This window comes from Balaenoptera ricei, chromosome 3 (genome assembly GCF_028023285.1).
Source record: "Balaenoptera ricei isolate mBalRic1 chromosome 3, mBalRic1.hap2, whole genome shotgun sequence".
Classification (NCBI taxonomy): Eukaryota; Metazoa; Chordata; class Mammalia; order Artiodactyla; family Balaenopteridae; genus Balaenoptera; species Balaenoptera ricei.
Genome location: NC_082641.1, coordinates 166,497,508 through 166,510,202, shown reverse-complemented (window position 1 = coordinate 166,510,202; position 12,695 = coordinate 166,497,508). Strand labels below are relative to the sequence as shown.

Genomic DNA, 12,695 nt, shown 5'->3' with positions numbered 1-12,695 from the left:
TTAAGAACTGTTTTATTTATAATTCGTTAAGAATTTTATGTCATGAATTGATGCCAACTTTATTAAACTTTTCTTCTGTATTTATAATGCCAAATCTTACCAAATACTTTATTCTGCATGTCATGAACAGATTGCTTTGCTAATGTTTCTAGTGTTTGAACAACCTTGCATTTCTGGACTATGACTTTTATCACAGTGTATTACCAATTTTCCTCTTAATATATTGTTAAATTTATTTTGATAATATTTTGTTTCAGATATTGGCCTTGATATCTATAATAGGTTGGTCTGTAATTTTAATTCTTACAATTTTTTTTGTCACATATTGGTATCAATGTTATGCCATCTACATGAAATAAATCAGAGACGTTTATCTCCTTTTTCTATTCTCTAGAAGAATATCCATGAACACGGATTTTCTTTCCAAAGTATTTCATATAATTTACCAGTGGAACTACTGGGCTTAGATCTTTCTCTATGAGAAGATTTATCATTATGGTTCCAATTATTTAAAAGATTATAGGACTACTTGAGTTGTTGAATGTTTCTTGTGTCACTTTTTATATAGTTTTCTAAGAATCTGATCAATTTGTCAAAACTTTCACATTTATTGCCATGAAAAAATATTGTCATATTCTTCTAAAATACCATTCTTAAAAGATACATACATGTTGGTATAGGAGAAGCTACTATTCCTCTCCAAGTCTAAATCTATAAATCAGACTCCATGGGGAATTATGACATAGAATGTTCTAACAGAAAACAAAAGGAAATCAGTATTTGCTTTGAAAAGAGAATTCCAGACCTCACTTGTGCATATCTCAGGCACATATCGACCAACCCTCTGGTCTCTGTTTACTTTGCACACATATTGCAAGAAAAATGGATCTAGATTTTGTTACATGTAGATGCACAGATAACTTCTATATCCATGTGCAAGGAAGAAAGAGTGTTCAGAACACCTAAAACTTTGATAATCGATAGTTCAGTCTTGAGATAAATCCAAGTATGACTGTGTGGCAGAAATTTCCCCTTGTCCTGGCTTAATGAAATTCAAACATCTCTCCCTAGTGTGAACCCACATGCGTTGCTAGGTGATGGCATCTAGGAGCTGTCAGGACATCCAGGAGGAGCAAATTCACATACCCACAGTTAAAAGACATCTGGTCTACCTCAGACTCCAAGTGCAAGACAGAACCAGAGTCCCAGACACCAAGGAATACCCGGAAGGTTCTGGGCAGATGCTGGGAACTGAAGACTGTGCATTACTGTGTGGAAACACCACTCAAGGTTTATAGGAACATCATTATCCCTTCTGTTCACAGCCTGCCCATCCAGACTCCCTTGGTCCAGCCATGGGTATGAAAATGGGAGGTGGGAAGATGGAAGGCTAAAAGAGATGAAGTCTAGTGGGAAGATCATCGGGTCTGTCAGGGGATGCAAGCCAGTCCCATCACCTCCACACAAGGCTAAGTTACTACCTCCAAGGACTGACCTGTGACATCCAGGTGGAAGGAGACCTTCTGGCCCCTGGCCTCGCAGCTGTACTCCCCGGCATCTGCCTTGTCCACCTGCTGCACCACCACCCTCTGGGTGCAGCCCTTGGCCTCCACACGCACTTTTGAGCTCGAATTCAGCTTCTTCCTGTTCTTGTACCACGTCACCTCCGTCTGAGCCTGGGCCACCTCGCAGCTCAGTGTGGTGCTGGCCCCCACCACGGCCTGCACCTCTTTATGTGCTGGCTGCCCCTTGATAAACACTGCAGAGGACTCTGGGCACAGAAAGGGACACACAGTGTCAGAGACACAAAGCTGGTACCAGCCTGTGAGACCAAAACTTGAGAGTTCAGTAAATTTTCTCCTTGGAGCCAGTGATGCCATGTGCCCAGGAAGGTGTAGAGTTGTGTTTACAAACATATATCTCAAGTGTACATTTTGGTGATGTTCTGACTCAAGGTCAATTCCTAAGGCTGGAGGAAAGTGGCCAAAGTTATTCTAGCATCTGTCACAGCTAGTTCATTGTCTTTCCCATGTGACAGTCACCTCTGGCAGGCAGGTTGGGTTGTGTGCACTTGTATCCCCAGACCCAAGCATATGGTATGTCCTCCACAAACTATTCTACATTTTTCTAGGTATAACTCACATGTAAAGTGCACTAATTCATTCATACAGCTCAATGAAATTTAGGTGTATCTATTGCCATGTGATCAAAACACATCAACAAACAGAACATTTACAGCCCCCCTTTCACTACTGACCACTCCCCAAAAGTAAGCACTATTCTGACCTCGACCTCCATCAGTTACTTTTGTCTGTTCTTTGATTTCACATGAATGGAATTATACATTATGTGTTCTTTGGGTCTCTTTTCTTTCACTCAACATAATGTCTGTAAGATCTATCCATGTTATACATGTAGCAGCAGTCAGTTCTTTCATACTGATATACAGGATTCTGTTGTATGAGTGAGCACCACAATTTATTTTTCCTTTTTCTCTTGTGGTTCATTTGGGTTGTTTTCAATTTGGAGATATGATGTGTAAAGTTGCTATGAACATTCTTTCACATATCTTTTAGGGCACCAGAACTGTTGGAACATAGGAACATCTGCTTTTGGCTTTAGCAGATATTTCCAGTTTTCCAAAATTTTTGTACCAACTTACACTCGCACCAGCAGTGTGTTGGAGTTCCAGTTCTCCACATCCTTACCAATGGCTGATATCATCAATTTAAATAATTGTATATGTTCCATTAAACTCAAATAAATACATATAGGATCTCAGAGAGTCCATGCTGTAGATGCAGTCATTCATTCATTCAATCACTGATGCAACTAATGTCAATGGAGGGCCCATTATCTGCAGGCACTATGGTGGTAGCTAGGAATGCTACACCATAGCTGGAAACGTGAGTAACACAGTCTCTGTTCTTACAGATCTTACCTTCTACTGAGGAAAAACAAACAAACATACAAACATGACAATGATGTAATGCTACGGTGAATGCTGTGATGAAATAAGACAGAGTGACATGCTAGAGAGAAGGGACTGACTGGTGACTTAGATTTGGTGGTCAGAGAAAATCTTGCTAAGGAGTAATGTTTAGGTGAAGTGCTAAATGATAAAAGGGAGGCAGCTTTGATGAAAGCTGAGGGGAGTCATTCTAACAGAGATGAGAGCTAGGGCCAGGGCTCTCCTAGAAGGATAGATGTGGAGTGAGTGAGGAAGGTAAAAGGGAACTGCACTTTTGGAACCACACTGGGCATCTGATTTTTTCCTCTGGACACTGCTGCTCCTTAGTACAGGATGACACTAAAAGGCATAGGGCTGCTACTACGAAACAGGAAAACTGGTCATGCTATGTACACCTTGTGTGAGCAGAGAGATAAAGTTAGAGATTGAGGAGACAAGCCTCCAGGGAAAAGAGATCTTGTAGAATTGAGCCCCACACTCAACAACATTCCCCTCAAGATGTTTGATGAGCTCCACAACTGCATGGCCCAGGAGACTACAAAGCCAAGCAGAAAACCTCTGAAAACTATAGCAGACTTTTTAGCACCTTGCATTACCAGAGAGACAAAGATTAAAGTTGAGTGTCTGCCTGAAAAGAGACCCCCATCCATACCCCAAGTCTCTGCAGAAATCCTTGGAGGACTATGCCCAAGACTGGGGGCAAACCAGAGATAGATGACCCTGATCAAAACTGCAATGCAGCCTTGAGTCAGTGCAGTCCTTGAATAGACTAAAGTTCTTAGTTGTTCTCTCCCTCCCTAGCAAAGGAAATACTGATCTTCTGTCTGAAGTAAGATAACATCATCCATATTCAAAAAGTTTTCTCAAACAATGTCTGACAGTCAACTGAAAATTCACTGGCATGCCAAGGACAAGAGTGAATAGAAATCCAAAAAAAAAGCAATATCAGATGATCAGACCAGGATATAACCATGATAATATTTCTTTAGTATGAAAGAAAAGAAAATATGTCAAATACAAAAATTTTACTACAGAGTCTAGAATCTATAGAATCTATAAGAAATTAAACAAATGGAAATTATGAAACTGGAAAATACAATAACTGAAAGTAAACACAGTATAAATGGGTTTGACAACAGATTAGATATAGAAGAATAGAAAATTAGTGGATTGGAAGACAGATCTAAAGAAAATATCCAGACTAAAGCAGAGAGAGAAAAAGAATTAAGAGGTAGAGAGAAAGAGAGATACATATGAGACATGTGAGAAACCACACTCTATGGTTGAGGAAAGACAAAAATCCACAGACTCAAAATGCTCTGCAACCCTAACCAGGATGAATACAAAGAAAATCACACCTAGGTTCATCAATGTAAACTGCTGAAAATCAAAATCAAAAACAATACCTTAAAAACAACAGGAAAAGAAAAAAATTTTTGACCCTTGAGGGAACATAATATATCTGACAGTTGATATTCCAAAATAATACATGGAATCTGGAAGACAGTGGAATAGTCTCTTAAAAATTTTTTTTTAATATGGGCAGAGGATTGTTAAGCTGTAATTTGATAACCAGAGAAAACAGCCCTCAGAATATTGGGCCTAAATCCTGGCTCTGTAATTCTCTGGCTATGTGAACTTTGGCAAGTTATGGAATTTCCTTGTGCTTTATCTTAAAATGGGAATAATCAGAATTTCTCTTCCCGAGGTGGTTGTGAAGTTTATACAAGTAAAAAGACAAGAAGCACTTCATAAAATCTGGCCCTTGGCATGTAATTAATACCCGCTAGCTGCTATGTGGTAAGTTTTGTGACAAAACACACTTTTAGGGGGCATGACCACACACTCCCACTCCCTAATAATTAACCTGAGGAACATAAGAAGGGCCTCAAGGAACCCACCTGTGATGTCGAGGTGGAAGGAGACCTTCCAGTCCCTGGCCTCTCAGCTGTACACCCCCAGCATCTACTTTGCCTACCTGCTGCGCCACCAGCCTCGGGGTGCAGCCCTTCCTTGGCCTCCACACACACTTTTGAGCTTGAACTCAGTTTCTTTCCCTCCTTGAACCATATCACCTCTGTCTGGGCCTGGACTACCTCACAGCTTAGCATGGTGCTGGCCCCCACCTCAGCCTGCACTTCCCTGCATGCTGGATGCTCCTTGGCAAATATCAGTGTGGCCTCTGGGGACAGGGTGGAAGACACAGAGACAATCAAGTTTCTAGAATTGGATGAGGGCCCACCTTCTGGATCTCAAAACCATGATGCCTTGGCCACAAGCCGGTCCTATTCCTAGCTTTCTCAACATAGAGAACTTCAGAAGATGTACAAAGCAGGGAACAGGTTAGTTCTCAGAATCTGAAGGCTCTCAGTTCAATAATTTTCACGTTGGTATATGTTACAATTCAGGCTCTGGCATCTACTTAGCACCTGTGATCTCGTAATTACCCTAACAAAGAGAGGCATAATTTGTGGCTGGCCTATCACAGCATTGGTATTTTCAGGGAGAATTTCTTATACCATGTCACCAAGAACAGGCAATACCCCTGAGTCACAGGAACACTAATATATTAATGCAGTTTACAACTTCTAGCAGGCCAATCACCATTGGTGTAATCAAATCCTTGGCTTTGAGAATCAGATGCTGCTTTTTATTAACTTACTGTATTTGCTTGACATCACATTCCTCTAGAAAAGGGGTCCCCAACCCCCGGGTCACAAACCAGTACCAGTCCACAGCCTGTTAGGAACTGGGCCTCACAGCAGGAGGTGAGCAGTGGGTGAGCAAGCAAAGCATCATCTACTGCTCCCCACTGCTCCCCATTGTTCCCCATCACTCGCATTACCACCTGAACCATCCCCCCATCGCTTGCATTACCGCCTGAACCATCCCCCCCATAGCTCGCATTACCGCTTGAACCATCCCCCCTCCCTGGTCCATGGAAAAATTGTCTTCCACAGAACTGGTCCCTGGTGCAAAAAAGGTTGGGGACCGCTGCTCTAGAATCCATTCTACTACTCTAGACTTGATTTTCTTCTTTATAAAGTATATTCATTGGTAATTCTTTCAGTGAGATTTTATGAATGATAAATTCTCTCCATTTACTCTCTGAAAATGTCTGTATTTCACCTTAACTTTTGAATGATAGTTTAGCTGGATACAGAATTCTAGATCAGCAGTTATTTTCTCTCAGTGCTTTGGAGACTATACCATCTTTTCTGTGCTCTTCATTGCTGTTGAAAAATCTACAGGAAGAATAATTATCATCCCATTAATCTTTTTTCCCTTTGGAGGTTAAGATGTCCTCTTGGTTTTTGGCCTTCTGGAATTCACTAGCTGTGACTTTTTTTTTTTACAACTCCCATTATTTCTTATGAATCTTGAAGTTTAGGGTTCATGTCTTTTACCATTTCTAAAATTTCTCCACATTATTTCTTTCATTATTTCATCTTCCTCATTATCTCTAGTCTCTCCTAGAAGTCCTTTTAGACATACGTGTGGCCTTCTACTTCTCTTCTCTATGTCTGTCATTATCTCTTATTTTTTACCTCTTTGTGATTCATCCTGAGTAATTTTCTCAGATCTATCTTCCAATTCAATAATTCTATCTTCAGCTATGTCTAATTTGCTGTTTATCCCTCCACTGAATTGTTATTACAAAAGTTGTGTTTCTTATTAAGAAGTTTCATTTGGTTCTTTAAATCTGCCTGTTCTTTTTCCTAGTATTTCATTTTTTCTTACATTTTCTAGTCTTCCATACATCTCTTTAATCATTTTAAGTAGACTTATTTGACATACTCTTTCAGATTGTTTTTCTATCATCTGAAGTTTCTGGGTGGAACTTCTGATCTTCTAATCTTGCTCTTGTTTGTAAGTTCCAACTCTCATTTATATTGGGTCATTCTTCTGGTGCTTAGATAATTCCTTTTATTTCTTATATGACTTAAAATACAAATGCATAAACAATAATTATAAAACTGTAAAGTTAACGGACACACTATGTATAAAGACATAACTTGTGACATTAACAACATTCAGCTTGGGGCACAACCTGTAAAGAAGCAGAGTTTTTCTATTGAAACTAAGATGATATAATTTCAAACTTGATTATTACAAAGTTAGATGTTAATGACAATCCCCAGGGTAATCACTAAGAAAAAATGAATGTACATATACATAAAGAAATGAAAAAGTAACAAAAATGGTACACTAGAAAAAATAAATTAATCATAAATGACAATAATGGAGAAAATAATGGCAAAAAGATATGACATATAAGAAACAAAGAGTAAAATAGCAGAAGGAAACACTTCCTTATAAGAATTAACTTAATACAAAATGAATTTTTTAAATGCTGTCTACAGGAGATTCACTTTAGATCCAAAGATACAAATAGGTTGAAAGTGAAAAGATACTCCATACAAATAGCAATCAATAGAGACCTGAGGTGGCTATACTAATGTCAAACAAAAGGAAAAAAACATTACAAGACATTATATTTAATATATACAGATATAGATTAAGGATGTTATATATTGATTAAAAGGGTCAGTTCATCAAGAAGATATCACAACTATAAACATAAGCACAACTAACAAGAGAGCTCCAAAATATATGAAACAAAAGCTAAAAGATTAAAGGGAGAAATAGACAGTTCTCCAAGAATAGTCAGAGACTTCAGTACCCTACTTTCAATAATGGATAGAACAACCAGACAGATCAATAAGGAAATAGGATATGAATAACACTATACAAGAAACTAGACCTAACTGACTTACAGAGGACACTCCACCCAACAGCAACAGAAGACACATTTTACTCAAGCACATATGGAACATCCTCTAACACAGACCACATGTTAGGCCATAAAACAAGTCTCAATAAATCTAAAAGGACTGAAAGCATACAAAGAATCTTTTTGACTATGATGGAATGAAACTAGACAGCAATACTAGAAAGAAAACTGGAAAATTCACAAGTATGTCAAAATTAAACAACACACTCAAAGGAGTATTACAAGGAAAATTAGAAAATATTTTGAGATAAATGAAAATGAAAACACAGCATACCAAAACTTATGAGGTGCAGTGAAAGCAGTGTTCAGTTTCCTGCCATCCATAGCTATAAGCTATAGGCCTATCTTAAAAAGAAGATCACAAATCAATAACCTAACTTCATACCTTAAGAAACAAGAAAAAGATTAAGTTAAACCCAAACTTAGAAGAATGAAGAAAATAAAGATTAGAGCATAGATATGTGAAATGGAGAATACAAAAGCAATAGAAAGAATCAAGGAAACCAAAAGGTGGTTCTTTGAAAAGATCAACAAAATTGACAAAATATTAGCTAGACTAAGAAAAAGATAGAAGACTCAAATTATTAAAATCAGGATAAAAAACTGGGGACATCAATAAAGACCTTACAAAAATAAAAAGGATTATAAGAGAATACTATGAACAACTGCACACCAACTAGATAACCTAGATGAAATGGAGAAATCCCTAGAAACACATAAACTATCAAAACTAACACAAGAATAAATGGAAAAAAATCTGAATAGACCTATAACAAGTAAAGAGATTTAATCAGTAATCAAAAACAAAATGACAGGCATCCAGACTGGAAATGAAGTAAAACTACCTGCAGATGACATGATTTGTATATAGAAAATCCTAAGGCATCCACAAAAGAACTAATAGAGTGAATAAATGAATTCAGAGAAGCTGCAAGATACTAGACCAATATACAAAAATCAATTCTATTTCCATACATTAGGAATGAACAATTTAAAAATGAAATTAAGAAAACAATTCCATTTACAGTAGCATCAAAAAGAATAAAATACTTAGCAACAAACGTAACAAAATAAGCACAATTCCTGCACACTAAAAACTATAAAACATAACTGAAAGAAATTTAAAAGACCAAAATAAATAGAAAGTCATCTCATATTGTGGATTAGGAGACTAACACTGTTAAGATAGCAAAGGGGACTTCCCTGGTGGACCAGTGGTTAAGACTCTGCGCTTCCACTACAGGGGGCTCAGGTGCGATCCCTGGTCAGGGAACTAAGATCCCACATGCCACACGGCGCGGCCAAAAAAATAAAATTAAAAAAGAAATCTGATACCAGTCATTTGGGGACTTCCCTGGTGGTGCAGTGGTTAAGAATCTGCCTGCCAATTCAGGGGACATGGGTTCAATCCCTGGTCTGGGAAGATCCCACATGCACGGAGCAACTAAGCCCATGCACCACAACTACTGAAGCCCACATGCCTAGAGCCCGTGCTCCGCAACAAGAGAAGCCACCGCAATGAGAAGCCCGCACACCCCAACGAAGGGTAGCCCCTGCTCGTCACAACTAGAGAAAGCCCACGTGCAGCAACAAAAACCCAACACAGCCAAAAATAAATAAATAAATAAATATTTAAAATAAAATAAAAAGATGGCAATATTCCCCAAATTGACCTACACATTTTGATGCAATCCCAATCAAAATACCAGCTGTCTTTTTTGCAAAACTTAAAAAGATGATCCCAAAATTCATGTGGAAATGCAAGGGACCTCAAATAGCCAAATCAATGTTGAAAAAAAAGTTAAAGAATTCACACTTCCCAATTTCAAAACATACCACAAAGCTACAATAATCAAGACTGTGGTAGACATATATATCAATGGAATAAAATTGAGAGTCCAGAAGTAAATACTTAATTAATGGTTAATTGACTTTCAACAAGGATGCCAAGAAAATTCAATGGGGAAAAATTCTTTTCAACAAATGGTGCTGGGACAACTGGATATCCAATGGAAAGGATGAAGTTGGACCCCTAACTCACACCATACACAAAAATTGTCATAAAATGGATCAAAGACCTAAATACAAGGGCTAAAACTGGAAAACTCTTAGAAGAAAACATAGGTGTCAATCTATTTGACCTTGGATTGGGAAACGATTTCTTAGATGTGACACCTAACACACAAGCAACCAAAGAAGATAAACTAGATTTCATCAAAATTTTAAAACTTTTGTGCATCAAAGGGCACAATTAAGAAAGTGAATGGAAGAAACTATTTGCAAATCATATATCTGATAAGGCTACACTATATTATATATAGTTTAAGGCTATACTATGCAGAATATATGAAGAACTCTTTCAACTGAGTAATAAAAAGATAAATAATTAAAAAACAAGCAAAGGATCTGAATAGACATTTCTCCAAAGAAGATATACAAATGGCCAAATACATACGAAAAGATGCTCAACATCATTAGTCATCAGGGAAATACAAATCAAAACCACAGTAAGATACTACCTGACATCCACCAGGATGGCTATAATCTGGTGGTTCCAGGCATCCCTGGGTTTGTGACTGCATCACCCCAATCTCTGCCTCCATTGTCATTGGCCATGTCCCCGTGTATCTGTATCGTGAATATCCCTCTTCTTTCTCTCAAAGGACACCTGTCATTGGAGTCAGGGCCCACCTTAATCCAGGGTAATCTCATTTTGTGATCCTTTCCTTGATGTTGTCTGCAAAGACCCCATTTCCAGTTAAGGTCACATTCTGAGTTTCCAGACAGACTTCAGGGGGACATGACACTGACGACTTGCCTAAGGTCACCTGTCTCCTAAGAGGCAGGAGTGAGGTCTGACCCTGTCCACTCTGATCCCTCCACAGCCTGCCTCGAAGTCAGTGTCCAAAACCAGGGCACAGCCACCCTGGTGTGGGCATGGGCCAGTGCCACAGGACAGATCCCTCAGCAGAACCAGGTCAGCCACACCACCACATGCCCACCTCTACCACCCTCAATGTTCCACTGCTGAAGCTGGAAGATTAGGCACTCACTTTCCCAGGTGCCTGAGCAAGGCATGGCCATCGGACCCACACAGTACTGGGAGGCATAGGGAAAATCGGCTGTGGGCTCCTCAGAGAGCATCTGTTCTCTGAATAGAAGAAAGAGCAGGTGACACCCTGTGCTAGGTAGGACTGCCCCAAGATCCCTGCACCACAGTATGCATGCACCTTCTCCAAGCTATTCCACCAAACACTAATCCAGGCACTGCTGTGAAGGGATTCTGCAGAAGGAATGTAGGTCCCAGATTAGTTGACTATGAGTTCATTAACAAGGAGATTATCCTGGTTGGGCCTGACCTAATCAGGTGAGACCTTAGAAGGGAGGGGGTTCTTCCTGGCCAAAGAGATTTGAAGCATAACAGTGAATGGAAAATTGATAAACCACTAGCCAGACTCATCAAGAGAAAAAGGGAGAAGACTCAGATCAGTAGAATTAGAAATGAAAAAGGAGAAGTAACACTGACAATGCAGAAATACAAACGATCATGAGAGATTACTACAAGCAACTCTATGCCAATAAAATGGACAACCTGGAAGAAATGGACAAATTCTTAGAAATGCACAACCTTCTGAGACTGAACCAGGAAGAAATAGAAAATATGAACAGACCAATCACAAGCACTGAAATTGAAACTGTGGTTAAAAATCTTCCAACAAACAAAAGCCCAGGACCAGATGGCTTCACAGGCGAATTCTATCAGACATTTAGAGAAGAGCTAACACCTATCCTTCTCAAACTCTTCCAAAATATTGCAGAGGGAGGAACACTCCACAACTCATTCTACGAGGCCACCATCACCCTGATACCAAAACCAGACAAAGACGTCACAAAGAAAGAAAACTACGGCCAATATCACTGATGAACATAGATGCAAAAATCCTCAACAAAATACTAGCAAACAGAATCCAACAGTACATTAAAAGGATCATACACCATGATCAAGTGGGGTTTATCCCAGGAATGCAAGGATTCTTCAATATATGCAAATCAATCAACGTAATACACCATATTAACAAATTGAAGGAGAAAAACCATATGATCATCTCAATAGATGCAGAGAAAGCTTTCAACAAAATTCAACACCCATTTATGATAAAAGCCCTGCAGAAAGTAGGCATAGAGGGAACTTTCCTCAACATAATAAAGGCCATATATGACAAACCCACAGCCAACATTGTCCTCAATGGTGAAAAACTGAAACCATTTCCACTAAGATCAGGAACAAGACAAGGTTGCCCACTCTCACCACTATTATTCAACATAGTTTTGGAAGTGTTAGCCACAGCAATCAGAGAAGACAAAGAAATAAAAGGAATCCAAATCGGAAAAGAAGAAGTAAAGCTGTCACTGTTTGCAGATGACATGATACTATACATAGAGAATCCTAAAGATGCTACCAGAAAACTACTAGAGCTAATCAATGAATTTGGTAAAGTAGCAGGATACAAAATTAATGCACAGAAATCTCTTGCATTCCTATACACTAATGATGAAAAATCGGAAAGTGAAATTAAGAAAACACTCGCGTTTACCATTGTAACAAAAAGAATAAAATATCTAGGAATAAACCTACCCAAGGAGACAAAGACCTGTATGCAGAAAATTATAAGACACTGATGAAAGAAATTAAAGATGATACAAATAAATGGAAAGATATACCATGTTCTTGGATTGGAAGAATCAGCATTGTGAAAATGACTCTATTACCCAAAGCAATCTACAGATTCAATGCAATCCCTATCAAACTACCACTGGCATTTTTCACAGAACTAGAACAAAAAATTTCACAATTTGTCTGGAAACACAAAAGACCCCGAATAGTCAAAGCAATCTTGAGAACGAAAAATGGAGCTGGAGGAATCAGGC

General features: G+C 38.7%; 1 protein-coding gene across 5 annotated transcripts in view; it reads right to left on the bottom strand.

Annotated features, from left to right (window-relative positions):
- OBSCN (obscurin, cytoskeletal calmodulin and titin-interacting RhoGEF) overlaps positions 1-12,695 on the bottom strand; it is a 196,057-nt gene that overhangs the window by 169,764 nt on the left and 13,598 nt on the right. For all 5 annotated transcript variants that reach the window (XM_059917953.1, XM_059917957.1, XM_059917955.1 and 2 more), the window contains exon 8: positions 1,496-1,771. In XM_059917953.1, the coding sequence (XP_059773936.1) occupies positions 1,496-1,771 (276 nt within the window). The remainder of the gene's footprint in view (positions 1-1,495; positions 1,772-12,695) is intronic.